The sequence below is a fragment of the Camarhynchus parvulus genome, chromosome 5, assembly GCF_901933205.1.
Source record: "Camarhynchus parvulus chromosome 5, STF_HiC, whole genome shotgun sequence".
Taxonomy (NCBI): Eukaryota; Metazoa; Chordata; class Aves; order Passeriformes; family Thraupidae; genus Camarhynchus; species Camarhynchus parvulus.
Window position 1 is genome coordinate 22,545,535 of NC_044575.1, and position 21,146 is coordinate 22,566,680.

The 21,146-nt window shown below is 46.0% G+C and overlaps 2 protein-coding genes across 2 annotated transcripts; one reads left to right on the forward strand and one right to left on the reverse strand.

Annotated features, from left to right (window-relative positions):
* The first annotated feature begins 78 nt into the window (after nucleotides 1-78).
* Nucleotides 79-7,624, forward strand: PSMC3 (proteasome 26S subunit, ATPase 3). The gene is made up of 12 exons (XM_030949189.1): nucleotides 79-300; nucleotides 400-480; nucleotides 3,168-3,293; nucleotides 4,043-4,147; nucleotides 4,242-4,304; nucleotides 4,762-4,899; nucleotides 5,027-5,170; nucleotides 5,395-5,543; nucleotides 6,042-6,138; nucleotides 6,287-6,432; nucleotides 6,600-6,681; nucleotides 6,802-7,624. The coding sequence occupies exons 1-12, from the start codon at nucleotides 274-276 to the stop codon at nucleotides 6,910-6,912; spliced, it is 1,269 nt and encodes a 422-aa protein (XP_030805049.1). The 5' UTR covers nucleotides 79-273; the 3' UTR covers nucleotides 6,913-7,624.
* LOC115904093 (transmembrane protein 178B-like) lies at nucleotides 7,464-18,981 on the reverse strand. Its single transcript, XM_030949191.1, is given in 5 exon segments — nucleotides 7,464-9,115; nucleotides 10,272-10,409; nucleotides 11,692-11,805; nucleotides 18,591-18,709; nucleotides 18,711-18,981. Coding segments are annotated over 5 exon segments (879 nt in total). The 5' UTR covers nucleotides 18,974-18,981; the 3' UTR covers nucleotides 7,464-8,870.
* Between the last annotated feature and the right edge of the window lie 2,165 nt (nucleotides 18,982-21,146).

A 21,146-nucleotide genomic window follows, 5' to 3' on the forward strand; every position in this document is an offset into this window, starting at 1 on the left:
CCGCCATCACTCAGCAGGTTTGGGAGCGGCACGTGACCCGCCGGCCGCTCCCCGCCCCGCCAGCAGATTCGGCACGGCCGCTGGCGGCGGGGGCCGCGATCGGGGCGGCGGCGGCGGCCGCGCTGGGGGAGGGGAGGGGAGGGTGCGCGGAACCCCTGGGCCGCACGTCCCGCCCGTGGCGCTGCCCCCGCCCCGCGCCGCCGGGAACCGCAGTGCGGAATCTGCCGCGCCGAACCCGCCGCGCCGTGCGCGCTCCCGCGGGCCGGCGGAAAGATGGCGTCGGTGTGGGATGAGTCGGAGGTGAGGGGCCAGGGCCAGGGCCAGGGCCGGGCCGGGGGCGGCGGGGCCGGGGCGAGCCGCGGGCCGGGCTGACGGTAACGCTGCCTTGTGCCCCCGCAGGACGGTGTCGGCGAGGAGGTGCTGAAGATGTCCACGGAGGAGATCGTGCAGCGCACCCGCCTCCTCGACAGCGAGATCAAGGTAGCGGCGGGGGCCGCGCCGGGCCGGGGAGCGGAGCCGGGCCGGGCCGCCCTCCCGGGAGCTCTGTGCTGCTTTTGTTCGGGGCGGGCGGGTTAGCACAGCCACGGGGACAGCAAAAAATTAAACACGGTTAATTGAATCGAGAACGGCAGATTGAGGAATACTGAACCGCGAAGGTAGGGAAGAATCACTGGAAGAGCATCGACCCGAGGAAGCTGAGGGGGCGGCTGTTCGACGCAGCCATGGATGCTTTCGCTAAAGTTACACAGGCCCTCCCTGCCTTGTAGGCAGAGGGGAAGGGGAAGTCTGTTCTGTGGCTTGAGTCGGGTAGGATCTTTGAGTAATTTAAGTTGGAAGGGACTTGAGCAGACCTCCAGGCCAAACTCCTAATCAAAGCAGGGTCAGCCATAACTCAGGCTACTCAGGGCTTGATCCGGTTGGATCTTGAAAGCCTTTAAAGACACATATTGCACTGCTTCGCAGGGTGTTCATTGCTGCTGCTTGACAGACCTCGTGAGGATAAAGATTTGCTTTGCTACAGTCTGAGCCGCACCTGTTTCAGCCTTTGTTATTTCATCTGTCCATTGTGTATTCCTGTGAAGTGTCTGGTTCAGTCTCTGATACCTCCTTCCCCAGCTGTTCTGTTCTCCAGCTGAACAAACCCACCTCCCTCAGGGGGGCCCATGCTCCAGCCCCCAGCCATCTTGGTGGCCCTATGCTGAATTCAGTCCAGTTTATCAATGTCTTTGCTGTATGGGGGGGACACCAAAACTGGACTGAGTGCTCTAGGTAGGATCTAAAAGTATGGAATAGAGGGGACTCAACACTTCTCTCCATCTACTGCCTGCAGTCCTGATAGTACAGCCCAGGATGCCGTTTGCCACCCTTGCTGTCAGGGCACATTGCTGGCTCCTGTTCAGTTTGTTGTCTTATGGAGACCCCCAGGTCCATTCCTCAGCCAGACAGTCACCAGCATGTGTCACTGCAAGGGTCACTTCCCTTCCTGCTGCGAGGCTTTACATATGTCCTCGTTTTTTGTAAGGTTTCTGTGTGGCAGCTCTGCCTTTGAACACCAAGACTATGCCCCCCCAATTTGGTGTCATCTGCAAACACGAGGAGAAAACATTCCATCCTCTTGCTTGTTCATTCATGGAGATGTTAAGCAGATAGACCTGTCTTGTGATAGACATGTTTTGCATAAAAGAGCACTTACAAATTTAGAATGTTTGCTGCCCAGTGTTAGCAGTATTGAAATAAAATATTTCATAAGTTCTATAAAGTAACTTCATCCTATACTGCTTCAGGCTCCACAAGTAATTCTAACTTACTAATGTACTTTATTATTCTTTAAAGACAGTAAAGGTAAATCTGTGTCTTATTTTTAAACTGCAGAATACAGTAAGGAGTAGAAGTAGCCTTCTTCATTTCATAGTAAGAGCATTATAATTGCAAAATGTTTGTAAGAACCCTTCCTTCAGGCAGTTCTCCTTTAATGTTTTCTTGGCTGTTTTATTAAATCAAATTTATTAAGTTTTTTGCATTTTTATTTAACAGATTCTGTATTGGCTCCTGTTACAGTTCTGGCCTGTGAATGTGTTACAGCACAGTATTATGCTTAGGCATAAAGACTTTTAAAAAGATGGTTTCTTAGTGAAGAGTGGATTTCCCCATTGAACAGAATCACACATACCAGTTCAGGTGTGAGCAGTTCTCCTGAGATCTCTTGGTGCTCCAGTCACTTCACTGGGGATCACAAATTGTGTGTTGGCACACTGTGTGACTAACCAGGAAAAGGAGGAAAAGGCCTGCCAGTGTCAGCCAGACAGCACTGCAGACATCTGTGCTGGGAGTAAATGTACTCACTGTTGGATGGGGAGTACAGAACATTTTTTGTTAGAGTTTTTTTTTTCCCTTACAGTTAATACAATCATAGAATAGTTTGGGTTGGAAGGGATTTTTAAAGGCCAACTCCTGCTGTGAGCAGGGACATCTTTAACTAGACCAGGTTACTCAGAGCCCTGTCCAACCTGGTCTTGAATGTTTCCAGGGATGGGGCAACCACCATATTTCTAGGCAACCTGTTGCAGTGTTTTACTATCCTTACTGTAAAAAAATCTTATATCTAGTGTAAATTTACCCTCTTGTCTTGTTGTAACAGGTCTTACTAAAAAGTCTGTGCCTATCTTTCTTACAAGACAGCTTTAAATGCAGAAAGGCCACCATGAGGTCTTCCTGGAGCCCTCTCTTCTCCAGGCTGAATCATAGAATGCTTTGTGTTGCAAAGGACCTTAAAGATCATCTAGTTCCAACCACCTTCCAAAACACAACTGAAATAGGTGTGTGTATGTAGTTACTTTTGTATCTGTATTTATTAAAAGATCACATCCAAACCAAACCACAGTTGCCATATCTGGGCCATATTGATTAGGCTGAGGCTACCAGGTAACACTGGGAAGAAATTCTTTGGGGTTATTGATTAGTTAGAGACCAGAATGGACTGTATAGCCTTTATTCCTAACAAATTTTGGCTAATTTGCTGGCCTTGCTTTTTTTTATATATTACATTTCCCTTTATTCTTCAGGCTTAGATTTCTGTAATGGTTTGCTTTTGGAACAATCTATTAATTTTATCTTGCCTCAGTTTTCTGACACTATTCCTTTTTCTTTCTTCTGTGTACCAACTGCAGATCATGAAGAGTGAGGTACTGAGAGTGACCCACGAGCTCCAGGCCATGAAAGACAAGATCAAAGAAAACAGTGAAAAGATCAAAGTGAACAAAACCCTGCCATACCTTGTCTCCAATGTTATTGAGGTGAGGGTGGTGGGCTTTTACATAGTGATATGAGAAGTGTGTGCAATTTATAGTGTCAGGGAGAAAGGCAGGGAGCTCATCAGGGATTCAAGACCTGGAGTATTCTCAGACTACCAATGCTGCCAGAGCCAGGACTTTCAGGGTTTTCTGTTGGTTTTATTTGTGACCTGGAAGTGCATGTCTATTGCCCACTTGTTCTCTGGGTCATTCTTTTGGCTTTGGGTACTGTTCATCGGTACTTAACAACCATCAGAGGGTGGCACAGCCCTTCTGAGTGTAAACTTGAGCATCTGAAATTGGACACATGCCCTCTGTAACTTGTGAAACAGCAAATGAAAGGCCATGGCTCTGTTACTTTATCACATTCCTTTTGTAGTTCAGTAATTCTGATGATAGGAAAAAGAATGCTCATAGTTTGCTATTAAAAATGAGATTGCTTTGTACTACTGTTTAAAAACTTAATGAGCTTAAGCCTTAATGTGAGCTGCTGTATGGGAGAAGGAATCGGTGCCATTAGCTACTACTTTGTTCTGAATTTTGTAACATCTTTCTATGCACTATTTCGTGCTGCTTCATAAGGAAAGGAAGAAATCAATTTTTACAGGAGGGCTTTAATGCTTTCAGGATTCTACTGCTGATGAATGATGGAGTTTTATTTCTTCTAATGCATGTATGTTAGAAGCATTAATCCTGGGATCATCCTGCTAGCCTGGTTACATTGTTTTGAACTCTTTCACCCTGGTTTTCAGCTGCTGGATGTTGACCCAAATGACCAGGAGGAGGATGGAGCAAACATTGACCTGGATTCCCAGAGAAAGGGCAAGTGTGCTGTGATCAAGACCTCTACACGTCAGGTAAGATCCATGTCCCCAGCCAGGTGCGAGGAGTGATACAGAGGATCTTCTCCTGGTACATCTGGTTTTGCTCACTTTGATTTCTTTTTTACAGACATATTTCCTGCCTGTTATTGGGTTAGTTGATGCTGAGAAGTTGAAGCCTGGAGATCTAGTGGTGAGCGATTCTGTTGTGATAGTTGGATATGATGGTGGCCAGAAAATTGCGTATGTCTTGCCTTTAAGAAAGAAGACAAATCTGTCCAGATTTCCCCAAGACCATTTCTCTACTAAAATTTTCATAGATAGGTATTATGGGCTCAGTTACTACGGTTTGTAGTAAAGAAAAGCAGTTTGGGGTGTGTGTCTTTTATACATACAATTAGGTGCTGAAAGTTTAGAGACCACTTAGTAAGTTTTTTAAACCCTGTCTTTTTATTGTAAATAAACTGGACCACTCGTTTAAAATGTGACTGTGGCATTGTCCACTCTGCCAAGCTGGGGTAATTTGATGAATGCCTGTGTCAAGGCTGGTTATTCCTGCATCCTTGAGGTCTAGTAAATTGGCTTTGATTGCATGTTTATTAAGTGCTATCTGAGGGAACCTGTTAAAAGCAAAGGACTTGTGTTTACAGGGGGTGAACAAAGACTCTTACTTGATCCTGGAGACTCTGCCTACTGAGTATGATTCACGGGTGAAGGCCATGGAGGTGGATGAGAGGCCCACTGAGCAGTACAGTGACATCGGGGGGCTGGATAAACAAATCCAAGAGGTGATACTTTATGTATAGTTTCTGCTGTGACTGTGGACAGCATCTTTTAACTTCCAACTCAAAAGCAGACAGTGTGGATCTGTGGAGAAGAATGGGTTTATGTATTAATATTTTTCTTTTGTTGTAGCTCGTGGAGGCCATTGTCCTGCCAATGAATCATAAGGAGAAATTTGAAAATTTGGGTATACAGCCACCCAAAGGAGTCCTTATGTATGGGCCTCCAGGAACAGGGAAGACACTTCTAGCTCGAGCATGTGCTGCCCAGACCAAGGTAAAAGGAACCTGTGAAAGTGTGTGCAGCTGTAGAATAGTACCTGACAAAGAGTAAGAACACCTCCAGGGGAAGAGGGTCATACACACAAATTGGTGTTACAAAGGCTGGGATTTTCCTGTCTATTTGCTTCCTTGCTTGTTTTTATTAATGGCTTCTTATAGTACTCAGAAGTGACCCTATTGTGAAATGAGGCCTAGGATTGATTCTCTTTCACCTCCCAGGCCACGTTCCTGAAGCTGGCAGGTCCACAACTTGTGCAGATGTTCATTGGCGATGGAGCAAAGCTGGTACGCGATGCTTTTGCTCTCGCGAAGGAAAAAGCTCCTTCCATCATCTTTATTGATGAACTGGATGCCATTGGCACTAAAAGGTGAGCTGTAGTCCATGTTGTAAAGTTCTTGGGAGCTGCCTAGCAGCCTCCTTTGCCTGTGTATGTAAGCAGAGCCTTTTAAAGCAGGGCTTACTCAGAAAGAGAGTGTGAACAAAGTCACAGATGGATAGCAGTTGCCACAATCCTTGGGCTCAGGAGCAAAGTTTGTCAGACTTGGGATCTGTCTGATAGTCTCCTGCTGTATAAAACTATTTTCTGATCACTGCAGCAGGTTCCTGGAGATGTTCACCCTCATTTACTACGTAGGCCTGGACAACATAAGCCCCAATCAGCTTTAAGGACTAAATAAGTCTTAGGTGCTGCTGACAGTTATTCTAGTTGCAGTCCTCATCATGGTAGAACTGTAGTTTCAAGGAAAAATTTGGAACACCTCAGCCAAGGAGCATGAACTACAGTAATTCTGTGTTTTGATGTAATTAAAAACATAGGGACAGGGTGGTCAGGTTCATACTGATGGTTTTACTCATTTCCCCTCAGGTTTGATAGTGAGAAGGCCGGTGACCGGGAGGTGCAGAGGACCATGCTGGAGCTGCTTAATCAACTCGATGGTTTCCAGCCCAACACACAAGTCAAGGTTGGGAGCTAGCAGGGAGTGCTGCTGAGGTCCAGGGCATTCTAGCAGGGGATGGAAAACAATGTCCAGGGAAGAAGCTTGGTGAATCTTTGGGGAGAAGAGGCCTGTCTTCCAGGTGCCTCACACTGATGATCCTACTTCTACTTAGGTGATCGCTGCAACCAACCGGGTTGATATCTTGGACCCAGCTTTGCTCCGCTCTGGACGATTAGATCGGAAGATTGAGTTCCCAATGCCTAATGAAGAGGCCAGAGCCAGAATTATGCAGATTCATTCACGCAAAATGAATGTCAGGTATGGCCTTCTGGGGCTCTTTTTGTCACTTATGATGGTACCTCAGGGCTGAGAAGTGGTTGGCAGTCACTTGCTGGGACCTCACTGTGGGGCTGAGGAAACTCCCTATGTTGCTTTTTCTATTTGGTACATGTTCTCAGACTTTTTTTCCCATTTGCTCATTTTAGCCCTGACGTGAACTATGAGGAACTGGCTCGCTGCACAGATGATTTCAATGGAGCCCAGTGCAAGGCTGTGTGTGTCGAAGCGGTAAGTATTCCTCCATAGGAATAGCACTGATGGGAGGGAATGTGAAAGCTAGAATGGAGCAGCTGTTTGGAACTGCTGTGGTGCACACATTCTCTCTCTAAATACTGTCTCATTGGCCAGGGGATGATTGCCCTCCGCCGTGGAGCTACAGAGCTCACCCACGAGGACTACATGGAAGGAATCCTGGAGGTTCAAGCAAAGAAAAAAGCCAATCTGCAGTACTATGCCTGATCCCTGCCCAGTCAAGGTTGTGGCCTTGGCAGAGGACATGAATAGACTGGACTGTAACACTTATTTTCTGTCTGGAAAAAATAAAAGCATTTTTTCCCTTTAAAAACAAATCTGTGATGTGTTGGGGCTGTCGCCCTTGCTCGGTGGTTCTACATCTGTGTGAAGGCAGGCTAAAAGCCTCCTGTGCACTGTGCCCACCATGCTGCCTTTGGACCCTCCTCCAACTAGCACTGGATTAAACACTGCTCTGATACTTCCTCATGAGGACCAGGAGACCATACTGCAGTAAGTGTTCTGTGACATTGATGACCTGCAGCTCAGACAGCATCCCGGTTCTTGCCTGCGCAGCCAGTGAACAGCCTGCAGCATGGTTAGAGTTTGAAACTTTTGAACACTCACTTTGCAAGGGTGAACATAATTCACACATGAATGATGTTTTAACTTTGTCACGTGAACTTAACTCTTGAAGCTTTAACACTGTTGCTGGTATGTGTGTGTGAGCTCTCTGGGGAATCAGTCAGGTCATTAGTCATGAAGAATTCGAGGTTTCATCCATCAAGCAAGTCTTTCAGTACTTTTAATGCCAGTTGAGAATTACAACTTCCATTTAAAAATTACACTTTTCATAAATACACTGACTTTAGCATTAAGTATCTTACATGCCACTGTATTGTATTTTAAATACAATGTAAACATCTCCAAATGCTGGCCATCTCATCTTTACCTGTGCAGTTTTTGGACGCTTGGGAGAGGGGCGGGGATGTAAGAAGGAGAAAAATAATAGATGGATGAAAGAAAAATGCACTCCAAAGTACTTTGGCTGATGTTCCTGAGTTAGCCCTAGTACTTGTGCTGGTACCAAGGTCCTTGGTGCTCATTTTGGAGAGGGATCTTGTTCCAGCAGAACACGCGTGTTCTTAACACACTGCGCTCAGGGCATTTGGCAGTGGAAGGGGCAGAAGCCACACGTTCCTGAGGAAAATACACTGTGGTTCCTTTGGACACTAAATGTTAGATGGGGCTGTACATCTGCTATTTTAGCAGTACTGTTATTTGAGCTGAGGGAGAATTACTCATCTCCTTTCACAGAGCAGGAGTTGCACCCAGAAGTTAGTTCAGAAGTGAAAGTTGATCCTGGCAGCTCAAACTATGACACATTCTGAAAAATGTACCTCTGGTGGAATAGTTAAAATCTGCATGTTGCATACATCTCCCCATTAAAACAAGGGTATGTTAGTTAGGCAGATGAGTAACCTTCACTGTGTAAGAAGCTGAGAAGACCTTTCCTCTGCTTTCCCAGAATCTGTAAGAGTTTTCTTGGAGTCTTGCTGCTCAGTTACAGCTATCTCCTTTTGGAAACAGTTTGAGTAGTGAGTAAATAGCTGAATCCACAGCATGGAATAGCACAGGTTTCTGATTTAAATAAATTAATACTAAGAATGGGCTAATTCTTTGGCCTAAACCTCAGCTTAGATCAAGGTTCTTTTGGGAAAGGATGGCCTGAGCCAACACTAGACATGCCTGTTGCAAAAGTGTTCAAGCCAACTTCACTTAGCTCCTTGCCCTAAATTGGGTCTGAATTACACAGACCTGCAGCAATAGAGTTGGTGCGTAAACATCCCTTACAACTGGACAATAACAGGACCATGGAGGTACAGTTCAAAAAACAGCACAAAAAAAGACACAATCTTGGACTTAATCCCTTGTAAACAGAAGAAAAACAAATTGAAAGAACTGTCCCCCTTAAACCATCAATGATCAAGTTGCCAATAATTCAGACCTGGAGTTACTTGCAATGTCCGTGTCTGCGACTGGAGGCTGTAGCAGCGTCCCATGGGCTGGCATTCTGACAGCTCTGGCACTGCTCTCCACACGCTGACATGCCACCTCTTCCTGGTGTTAACCCACAGCTCTGCCCAGGCTGCGCTTTCCAGAGTCTCTCCTTGCTCTCTCTGGGGTCACACGGCCCCATTTTCTTGTCTGGGTTTTTGTACGGATTCCCGGGAGGTGTTGAGTGATGGGGCCAAAGTGCAGAGGAACCCAGCCAGCAGGGTGAGGCCCAGGCCCCCCCAGGCACAGAACATGGACCAGCCATAGCCATGACTGATGTCCTCTGGCAGCCCATAGACATAGCGAGGATAGCGGGATAGCTCAAAATTGATCCCAGCTACGCATGTGCAGAGTGAGATGATACAGCAAGTACCTGCAGGAGAAAAGCAAGAGGGTTCTACACTGCCCTCAGACAGGTTAATTATGCTCTGGTTTTTCCCTCAGTATTTTCAAAGTCATGCATTTTCAAAATCAAGAATTACCCTTGGGGTTTTTTCTGCAGTCATACTGGCCACTCTCCTTATAAGGCAGAAAAAAAAAAAAAAAAAAAAGGGAAAATATGTAGGACTACAGGATACCTTGCTTTACAAATAGACAGTACTGCCTCTAGCACCTTTCATTGCAATTTTGAACTCAGTCATAGTTCATCATGCATTGATTCTCTTGAGACTATTTCCAGTGTCTAATGTCATCAGGTTCCAGACAGTACTTGGTATGAAAGGTAATTAGCTCACTAAATCCCAGGGCTGCAAAGTGCAGCACTTTTTGGTTTCCACTAGGAGCACCCACATTTCTGCCAGCTGTACCCTAGGCCCACAAAGCATGCCCAGATTTTTGTCATCTGCTACACATTCACTGAACACCTGTATAGAGGAGAAAAAGCCTAAGAAGACACAAGGCTCTCCAATATGTTTAATATACACTACTACACTAGACTCCAGGTCTATACTGCCCATTTTCAAGTTGAAAAATCAAAGTTCAGAAAAACCTTTGGTCATACAGAGAGGCTGCTCCCACCTAGGACAAACAGATGTAACGCCCCTGGCAAGCACTGAGCTCACATCCTTATCACTGGGCCAATGTCCTCCCAGGCTTGGCTGGTTTGGACTTCATCATTACATGAAGATCTAAGCATCTCTGAGTACCAGAAAGGTGCTCCACATTAAGTTATGTTTGTTTGTTATGATTCCTAGGGAAAACTGGGCTGAGCTGTCTGACAGGAGCCACAGGCTGCACACTTGGAGCAAGCCAGAGGACTGTGCTATTTGTGCACATGGTCCCTGTGGCTACACACCAGCCCTCTAGAGCAGAAGGCTCATACACACACATTAGGGTCTACTAAGAAACATGCAGCATCCACGCAAGCACAGGTTCTGCCCAGTGCTGGAAGTAGTAACTGCACTGTGCTGACATTTTGCTGCACTAAGTAACTGCTTCATGTAGTTGTGGAGGGCTGATGTTACTTTTATTTTTACAAGGCAGCAATACTGAATGTGGTGACTTGAGGAGCAGAAGCAAAAGGCTCTCACCTCCCATTAGGAAGAGCAGCCCAGCCACGTACTGCATGAGCTCCTGCTGTTTGCAGCAGCCCAGCACACCAATGATCCACCCAAACAGGATAATGGAGACTGCCATGCCAATGAAGCCAGCTGTCATCCTCCGCAGATCTGAAGGAAAAGGAGAAAAGGAAGACAAAAGACATGAAGATGGCAGTACCTAGAGAAAACAGCCAGTGCAGAGGCCAGATGTGGATTTACTGGTTCTAAAGTTTATATTTTTTATATTTCAACGATGGACTTCTCCTCCCATAGCTTCTTTGAGGTAGTTTGCCCATTACACTGAAACTAAAGGAATCCATCTAAAATGGCTCCATTGTGCTGCACACTGTGTAACTGGAGAGCATTTCTGTCCAAAGTACCAGCCAAATACTCCCCAGCATGAGACAGAAGGGGAGAAGGGTACATTACAAACTCATGTTAGTACTGCAAGGTCTTTTATTTTTCTTTTTTCTTTTTTTTTTTTTTTTTTTTTTTTTTTTTTTTTTTTTTTTTTTGCTGTGATATCTTTCTTTGGGATAGAGTTTGTTGGGGGAGAAAATTTTCTGCTGAAATGCTGAAAATAGAAGCAAGAGGGGACACTGGAGAGGACTAAAGGATTAGTGCATGGGAGGCACACAGTGTGAACTGAAAAGAGGAATAGTGGGAGGACAGAAGCAGACAGCAGATCAATACAGTATTATGGGAACAACTCCAGTAACAAGCTCTAAAAAAAAGCTTGGGTACCAGTGTCATGAACAGCATTTTGCTTTCCATAGTAAAATTGCCGTCCTTGTCTCCTCCTAGTTCAGTCTCCAGCTGAACTAGGATTTCCTTGGCACTGACTCTCACATGACAGGGGCTATGTTGAATTATGTAAGCAATAGAATAAAAAAACAGAGAGAAGCGGGAGCAAAAAAAACCTGATTAAATCATGCTCAGTCACAGGCTACAGGTCAGTTATCCGTGTGGGAAGGACTTGGGCGTAAGGCAGCTTGTGGGCCAGGTTCTGGTGCAAAGACAAACTGAGATGTTCCCTAAAAGAACTGGTCACCAGGGGGTTGAATCAGGTCACTGGTGTGCACACAGAAAATTGCACCAGGATCTATACAGTGATGCAGCACCTTTGCTGTAAGCCAGCTAGGAACTGTCTGTGCTCAGATCCAGAATACGATGACACCTTGCAAATCACTACATATATCTGTATTCCTGAATTCCCAGCTTTAAGCCCCTCCAAATCCCATGTCCCCTTCCAATCATACAGTTGGCTGCTTGCACTTCCTCACTAATCAATCTATATCTATGGTTAGAGCCCAGTGCCATGCTTAGATGAGGTGATCCCGAGAACTCAGCTGGCACTGCATTAAGGCATTCAGTGATGCAAACATTCCTGAGCCTGCTCAGGGCCACTTACGGAGCGCGTGCCACTCATCCTGCCGGATGGTGTTGGTGATGTTGATGGGCAAGTTGCGAGGCAGAGAGCTGGAGGTGTAGTGGTACTTCACAGCAGTGCAGCGCTGAATAACTCCTGTGAAGAGACATCAGTGTGAAACAGCAGGAAACCCCCCTGGCCTTGCACGTGCTGCTGGGTTGGCAAGTCCAGCAGAGCTCGCACAGGGGAAGCCTTCGTTCAGTAACAGGGCAAATGTAGCCAAAAAAGAGCTGTTTATTTCAAAGGCTTTGGGATTAGGAGGGGAGAGAACCTACAAAGAAACACCAGCTAAGCCGGAGCCAGGTGTCTCTCCAAGAAGCAACAACTGAAGTTAAACAGTAATGACAGTCAGGAAAAACATGTCTAAAAGCTTTCTATAGGAATTGCTATGATCTTTTTTGGGACGTCTAAGGAGACAAGAATGTGGCCAAGCACCAACAGGACCCCTTCATCTCTAAGAAGACAGAATTGTAACACTTTGAAAATTTTGAATGAATGCTGGAAAGTGAACTGCATAGGAGAATCTTTTGAATTCACTCCAATAATCATTGGCTCTTTGCTTTATTTTCAGGAAACAGTAGTATCCAGGTAGAATACTATGTTTCCATAATAGCTTAAAGAAATTGTATCCCAGATGTAAATGTGAACTTACAAGCATGCTCTTCTTGAAAGGGATTTTTAATTTAGAAACTGGGGGAGAATAAACATGGATGGTGGAGGAAGAGAGCAACCAGAAAGATAAAAGAGCTAAATAGTAGAAAAAGTTCCTCTTAAATAGTGGCTACAGGGCCATTACCACTATTTGAATGTTAGAGCAGAAGAACCATTCAAAACGATCAACTGGCCAGTGAGCTAATTAAGCTGGTGAACAATCACTAGCAGAGAGCTGCAGATTCAGTGATCAGCTTTGCAAAAGACACTAGAAAACCCAGGAGAAGAATTGAGCTTTCTGTGGCTCCCATAGCAATGAGAAGCTTGATTTTGTTCTCTAACAATATTCACTGGGACTGTACTGACCTGGTTTCTGCAAGGACCTGCAAAGAGGAAGCCCCCATTTCACAAGATCAGAAGCTGCATATGAGAGGCCCAGGCAATTCCAGCCATCAGGCCAGGGAGGGAAAGGTGATCTGAATTTCCTCCCATTTCAAGTGGGCTCCGATTCTCAGCTGTGCTTCCCACCACCCCTTCCCTTGCTGTGGCTCCCTGCTGTTTCCCCAGCAGCACAGAGCACTTCCAGCTGCACACAATACACAGAGGTGCTGCCCTTCACCTGCAGCCAGTGGCCCTGTCCTGCTGAGCAGTGCTCCCTTCCTGCAGCTACCTCAGGACAGGACTGTGGATCCACCTGAGCCAATGATCAGCAAGACAACCCAGTGTCAGAGGGTGCCAGTTCATTTGCAAAGGCTGCAGACATCTGAGTTAAGAACTTAGGCCATATACAACACATCACAGTATCTAACCAAATTTCACCTGTGACTGCTGGCTGAACTCAATTTCAATATTGACAAGATTTGCATGTGTTGTTGAGAAATATGTAAATAGAACAAACTAATGGCATCAGATTTCAGATTATAATGCACTGCATTCATTAAAAGTATTATTTATGCATTTACATTTCCTGATCATAAAAGTAGTACATATGAAGCAGCATTTTAAATAAGAACAAGGATTACTATTTTTATAGCTCATTAAATAAAAAGCAAAGACCAGAGACATACATCCCTCATGATCAAAGCTATGGACTTCTCAGCTAAGACATCACTAAGAAAAATATTGGCTCTTTATTATTCCAAGAGTTTAACATGTAAACTAAAACTAAAACCTCTCCACCTTCCCATACAAAACTGGTTATTTAGAAATTTTTGGATATCAATTAATTCTGCCTCTGGTTTAAAAACTGTACTTCTAATCCTTTCTTCCCCAGAATTCAAAGTGCTGATTTTATATAGTTAGCATATAACAATTCTATTAAAACAGCAAATTTGCAGAAAAAAAAAAAGCTCAGGAGTGCACAGATTGCAGGGCTTTAGCTCAGTGCTGACCTCTAATCCATAGGCTTGGTAACAGCCTTTGATTACACCAGGACAAGCCATCTTTCCAACAAGATTCCATTTTCCCTAGAGCACAGGCTGGACCCACTCTAATGTGAACCACTGTAGGCAAAACAAGGGAGGCCTCTCTCTGCAGATCTTCTAGAAAAGTTGAAATAAGCAGGCAAGAGAGTAAGGGACTTGGAGAAGCAGTGAGTGTGATCTCAGCTGGATACCTAAGCCACTTTCTCCCAGGAAATTTTAACACACACCCAGGCACCCTTCAGAACCTCAATTTTGCATTTGCCATCACTAGTCTGTATTTCCCATTTTCTGAGTGAATCTCTAAGTCTCACTTGCAGAGATGCCATGCACTCAAATATGGCCAGGTACTCCACAGGACTGCATTTAAAGTCATATAACACCTTGTTCTCTAAGTACTCAAGAAAAAAAAGTAAAAATCAAAATCAGGATTGCAGTCTAAAGTTATTGTTAAGTAAAAGGTGTTTCAAAAGTACTCCAGTAAGTCCTTGGACCTGAGCCTTACATACCTGAAATTGCAGTCTATAAAATAGGGACAGCATCCTGCCCTCCATTTCAGAAACCTGCTAGCACAGTGATTTCCTTTTTGTTTACAACACACTCAGACAAGTACCATAAGAAAGCCTGCCAAAATTAAAACTCTTGCCTTCAGGCAAGGGCTTGAATAGAACAGAGTCATGTGGTGAACAATAAGTGTGTGTTGTCTGTTTTGGCACAGGAGTACATTAGGAATACAGGACAGAAGGAGGCAGGTGCTTCCTTCTCCTCCAGGTCATTAGTTAACCATAAAGCACACATCCAAGAAAAAGGTTAGAAGGACAGCCTGATGCCAGCATTTCTAAGGGCTTTAACAGAACACTGTGAGAGTCACACTGCATGTACAATTTTCTTGATTAAAAAATAAACATGAACGGCATCCAGCAGTGTCACACTGACACTTTTCATGGCCCAGCTGCATTCATGTGCCTTCTCACAGCCAACATTGTTTCTAACACCTTGTCCTCAACATGTTTTTTTTTACCCCTCAGGATTGCAACTGCAGACAGGTTCCCCTTGGAACTCACACAGCCCTTGGAAAAGTATATGTGAGTGTCTCTGGATGAGTCCTTTCTCCTGACTGAAGACGAAGGATGGGAAAGGTCAGAGGATGCTTGCTAGACTAGCCAGATACCCAGGCAGAGCACAGGCCCCTTGTTCCTAAGCTGCCAGAAACACGGAAACACCAACACTGCTGTGATACATTCAATCTGTAATCCTGGGTTTAGCACACCCTGATTTTCAGTTTAGTTTTTGTCTCCAACGTTGAGACATGCAGGTTTTCTTTAAACAATGTGCCAGAGGTTTATGAAGCAATGGAGGGGGTCATTTTCAATTCTGCTGTGTGGCCCAGTATCAGAGCAGTTTGACTCTCACACAGCTGGGAGAGACCCCCTACCGCCCACGAGCAGTCATGGCCAGTTAGCAACTAAATACAATGTGAGGCCTGGCCCTCCCCTCCTTCATGCCCCAGGACCAATTGGCCATTGAAGCTTCCTGGCATATTCCTACCATTTCTGCCCAGGATTGTAAGGAGCACCACAGCCATGCATTCACTCTGGCCACACTGTCACCCAAGGGCAACCAGATCAAATGAATCAACCTTCCTTTAAAATACCACAAGAACTCTTACAGATCCCACTGACAGAACATACTTACCAAGGACCATGACCAAACAGATCAAGTTTATTAAACATGTCGCTCTAATAGATCCTCTACAGACCTCACAGGCAATCCCGTAACTCTTCCCACTTCTCATTAGTCAGAAAGAATGGGAAGTACAGACACCAGGACTGAGCAGTTTTCTCTCAAGGGCCTCACTATGGCCCCAAACTGGTGCGTTCCTCTGCTTAAGCATCCAGTGGCTCTCCTCACTTTATCAGCTACATTGTGGTACCAAGAAGTCTTTTCAGTATATGTGAGATGTACCAGTCCCATCCCAGAGACTTTTCAGAGCAAGCCTGAAAAGCAATAAAACCCCTGGTTTATCAACAGTGATGAACCTTTTATTTTTTAATTCCTTCAGTTTAGGGATGTCAAAGCACCCATTGTTCAATGAGCCCACCAAGCCATCCAAAGCAGCCTGTTAGAATGGATCTTTCCCAATTCATCATCTTCTACTGTCACCATTTTGTAAGCAACACTGTTTTACTCTACTCATAGGTAGAGAAGACCCCTAAACAAGATATAATGAACGCTTGCAGGACCTCACTACTTAAGAACAGTCCATGCAGATGGTTTTTGTAGCATCAGTTATTGAATGTGGAATCCACATAGCACAGGCTCTACAAGATGACGTGTAGTGCTCCTGTTCTTACACTCAGAGAACCTCCCATATGTGCACAGAGATCCTCTGTTTCCCCACCAAATGGTTCAGTTCTTTGCCTTCTATCTCTTACTTCTTGCTAATCTCCATTTTCCCCATGTGGTTTTTTACATCATTCCTTCTTTTGTCTTTTAATTGTATTTTTAAAATGAAACTGTATTTTTTTCACAGTTCCAAAATAGTAATTTTGCACTATAAGAAAAATCTCACATATCATTCCCATCTTACATTTAAACATTTCCCACCTCTCAGTTTTGCACTGCATTTTCTGACTAGTTTTTTCCTTTTAAATATATGAAGTGAATATATTTTGCTTTTTTAAATATCCCAGATATATAAATGGATGCTTGTATATGCATTATTAGCTACAATGCTCAAGTATGCAAGTTTCCATGAAACTGCTTTGTATTAATAGCAGTAGATTAGATGGACTAGAAATCTATGGAATTATCTATATGAGTATGCGTATTTATGGACTTAAGTAATTTATTCAGAATTCAGGACAGATGCAGAAAGGAATCTTATTCCAGAGAGACTAGAAAAAAATGGAGACTCTAAACCCAAACCAAAATTACCACAGAACTGTGGGAAAAAATTTACTCCTCTTTCACTAAAAGATCATAAAAATATCTAGATTAAGGAATACTAAGAATAAAGAAAGGCATCACACATCACCAAAGAGCTAGCTGAAAACTTAATGCAAATTGAGGAGGAATAGGACTTTCAGCAGTGCACAGGAGCAATCTTCAGGTCACACCAGGGGAAAAAATACCAGCTTTTCCTTTTCAGAAGCACCAGATCTGGTATCATGCTACAGAGAACAGCTCAGATGCAGCCACACCTGACCATCAGTCAGAAAAGGCTGCTTAATCACAGTTGTCAGAGAAAATACAGACTCAGTGGGAACGAGGAAAGTCTGCTAGTAAAGCAGGTCAGGAGAAGGGATACGAGAGCCATATCTATTTAAAGATCTGATTCTACAAGAACTATTATTAATAATTTCCCTCTGTAAGATGACATATAAATCTTTACAGTAGCAACTGCAGACCTAATAGGCAAAGAATATCGGGGGGGGCAATGGTTTTTGTAGGGAAAGGCAAGGTCTTTTATTAGAACAGCTGGGGGAAAAAGGAAACAGAGCAGACAGAAAACATTTTAGATTTAGAGTCCTTCCAGTTTTACCCATCAAACACTGAGGAAGACCATTCACCACCGTGTAATGGCCTGCATATAGAGTGCAGACTCTAGCCTCTCTATGTGACTTGTTGTGGTGTTGGGAAAATACCTCAGAAAGAGAAGTATTGAGGACCAAACTAGTATTCTTCCCACCTGTTCCCCCATCTTAGCTAATCTCAGCGGGAGCTAAAAGCATTTTGCTTGGTGTGAAGCAGAAAAATAGATAAATATTTTACATGACAGCCTCAATTAACAGAAAGAAATTAATGAGTTCCCTTTTAGTGAAAGGAGTTCATAGTGGAAATAAAAATGAAATGACATAAAATGGATCCTAGGAGAATAAATAGAGAAAGAAGCTAAGCACACAGCACTAGAGTTTCAAGAAGTAAGAGTCACTGCTGTGCATTGGAAAGAAGGGACAAAGACGAGCTGAGATTCACAGTGCCAGTCTATCCAGCCTCTGCTGTGCAGGACTGGCGTCACAGTTGGAAGCCAAGCTGAAGAACTGCTCTCGCTTTCTTAAGATAGCATTTCCATTTTGTGTCTCAATGGAAGCACTTTTCCCAACTCCTACTCTCTCTGTGCTAATATGTACCTGCTGGAACACTAAATCCTGTTATTTATCATTAACCATACATAACCCATTGACTTCATGGGTCAGCCCACTACGTTATTTGCACCACCAAATGCAGGACTTTTATTTATACCTCATGGCCTGCTTGGCTTTGTACCATGTGCCACAATAGCAGAAGATCCATAGCTTTCTCTCCTTTCACCCTGGAGGCCCTGAGTGACATCTGCCACCATGAAAGCCTGGCAATCTACTGCAGCGATGAGAACTCCCTCATGCTAGAATGGGAACAACAGGTCGCTTTCACCTTGCTGCAAAAATCACAGTGCTATCAGCAACACCGCGTGTTTCTCAGCACTCAATTAGAAGGAAGTGTCGGGGTTAGGAGGACGCCCACCGAGAGTCAGGCCCTGCACTGGGCCCCCGAAGGGGCTCTCTGAGGACGCGGTCCCACCCAGCACTGCAGCATTTCTAGCAGGGAGGGAGGCGCACAGGACCCGGGATGGGGTCAGGGCCGCGCTCGCCGCTTCCCGCACGCCAGGGACACCGGGAGCCACGGCTCCGCCGGGCTCCATCCGCGCCCGCCCGCCGGCCCGGTCTCGCCCTGGCAGCGGCAGCCGCCGCCCCGCCCGCAGCCCCGGCGGCACCGCGCTCAGCACCACGGACAGCGGCGAGGCCGCCGCCGCCCCCGCCCCCGCACCTTTCCGGATGAGCTCCTCACTGTCCGGCTCGTAGCCCGCGCGGTGGCAGCGCCTCCAGAGACCCGACACGGTGGAGTTGAAGCGGCGGCCGCAGTGCGAGTCCAGCGCGGCGGAAGCGGCGGCGGCCGGGGGCGGGGGCCGGGGGGCGCCCGGGCAGGAGCGCCCGCGGGGGTCGGGCGCGGAGCGGCAGGTGCGAGCTGGGCGCCGACATGGAGCCGGGCGGGTCGCTGCGCTTGTGGCCGAAGCCGCGGCAGCGCTCGCGGTGCCGCCGCGCGTCTGTCTCGTACCAGGAGTCGGTGCCGATGGCCACGGCCAGGAGGGCGAGGGCAGCGGCGGCCAGGAGCAGCCCGGTGCCGCTCAGAGCCTGAGCCGCGGCCGCCATCTTACCGCGCCGGGGGCGGCAGGGGCGGGCGCTTTCCTGCAGCCCGGCTGGGGCCACCGCCCGCGGCACCGCCCCCGGAAGGGACGGGTCTGCGCCCCCCGCGCCGCGGCGCCGCGCCGGGCTCGGGCCCGCGCCGCGGCTTCCCCGGCACGGCCTCACGGGGGTCCCGGCACCGCCCCCGCCGCGGCGCCCGGCTCCTGCTCCGCGGACCGCGGGCCCCTCCCTCGGCGGAGCCCATGTCCCGGGCGGTGCGGGGGTGGCCGCGGGCAGCTGCCGGGGGATGGATGACCGGAGGAAGGGGTGAACGGACACTCCGAGCCTTTCCGCGGCCTCCGCTGGCCTGGCAGTCGCCCGTCCCGCTGGCTTGCGCCGGTCAGAAGGACAGAGATCAGCCCTTCTGACCGGGGCTGCGGGAGCCAGCAGTTTTTCAAATCTACACGAAATGCAAACACCATCCGCAACATCATTTGTTGGCTTTTGGATTATTACTTCTCCTCCACCCTTCATTATCAGTTAATGAAAAATAAGGCCAGAAAAATGTCCATCTATTTTATGCAGTGAGAAGCAGATTAAATCCAAGCCATTAGTTAAACGCAGCATTTATAGGGCACAAAATCCCTTCTGATCCCGCTTGTTGTATAGGGTTTGTTCCTCCAGCTGCAGCTCTACCAGTCAGTCCCCAAAGCCAGTTGTTAGGGCATCATCTCATCAATTGTGGCCTTCAGATAAAATGATCTAGTGATATGCTATGCCTAAACTACTAATTTTAAGTCCAATTTTGAAATCCTTAGCTTTGGGGGTTTTTTGTTAGAAGTAGTTTTAATTGTTCCCAGGAGCAAATGCTCAACTGTAGGAGATTCTGATCCTTTCTCCCCGCCACCACCTTCCCTTTGACACTTCTTGGTCTCTCGGCCACACTGAGCACAACCTAAACACCCTCCCCAGCCCTTCTCCCAGCACCACTGCCCAGCACAGAGTACTGCTTATCTCCCCTGAGCACTCTGCCTGGTGGAAACATGCAGCAGCCACAGCTAAAGCTTGTTCTAACCACATTTCTGCGTGATCCTCTTCTGCAGTTTGCACTGGACAGATGGGATTACCATCCATGCAGCAGCTGCACACTGCTGCCTTCAAGGCAGACAAATTGAAAGGGCTGCTGTCAAAAGAATTTTCTTACACTTACCAGCTAAATTAAGTCTTCCACAGCAAGAATGAAAAATAATTTTCAAATACAATCACTGCTCTAAGCTAACATGGAAAAATCCTTCAATTGTAATAGCTCTTTCCTGGAAAGATCCAAATACTCACATTTCCTAAGTCTGCAATCCTATTATGTCACCTTACTCTCCATGTGAGCTCCTCTGGATAGAGTTTCAAAAGACAGGGGCTTCAGCAACACCATCATCTTAGAAAGTTCCCATGAATTAAATAAATTCTAATTGTTCTCCTTTCTGTGCTACTACAAATTGCATCAGAGCCATCCTTCCCAGAGCCTGTGAAACAGATAGCTAATTAATTCATGATAATTTTGATTACTTTTGAGAAGGAAAAAGGGATGAGGGAGAAAGGCTCATAGCACAGTCATAAGGGCAGGAGTTCCAGCACAGCCCAAGAGTACAGTGTAGTAAATCCAGGGACAGAGATTCCAAAATGTAGATTACTGGCAAAATCCACAGACTGTGACATCATGCCCTTGATCACCTACCTACTTTCATCTTCTTCCAGCTCTTGGGTTGTGGCTTTCCTTCTCTTTACAGAAGACTTTGGGTAAGAAGATATATAAATGCACCATTTATAGCTGAAAATCTTCCAAATGAAGGGTGGGATAAGACATTTTCTGAACCCATGTTTTTGAAGGACAGAGAACTTCCTCTTAGTCCTTTCAGGGCTATTGGAACACACAACCTTTCATGATGGTACCTTTGTCTGACATGGCAAGTATCCAGCTTAGTGTTAACTGAAACCAGACAGGCCTTGAGGTTTTTTGACTTTAAAAAATAATTGATCACAGTCAGGTATGATTACAAAACTCTCTGAACAGTAAAGTTACCATGCAAGTTTTCCCCTGAAAGTATTTGGTGATGATTTTCAGGGAACCCAGAGCAGCACTCAAGAATTATAATTCTACCACAGTGCTCCTGGACAACAGTTCCACGGCAGCAAAGAGAAGAAA

What these genes read in the sequence shown, in the direction of transcription:
- PSMC3 (XM_030949189.1), top strand. Translation starts at nt 274, where the DNA reads ATGGCGTCGGTGTGGGATGAGTCGGAG. An exon ending in TTGTCTCCAATGTTATTGAG is followed by an intron (nt 3,294 to 4,042) that starts GTGAGGGTGGTG and finishes CCTGGTTTTCAG; the next exon opens with CTGCTGGATGTTGACCCAAA. An exon ending in AGCCCAACACACAAGTCAAG is followed by an intron (nt 6,139 to 6,286) that starts GTTGGGAGCTAG and finishes ACTTCTACTTAG; the next exon opens with GTGATCGCTGCAACCAACCG.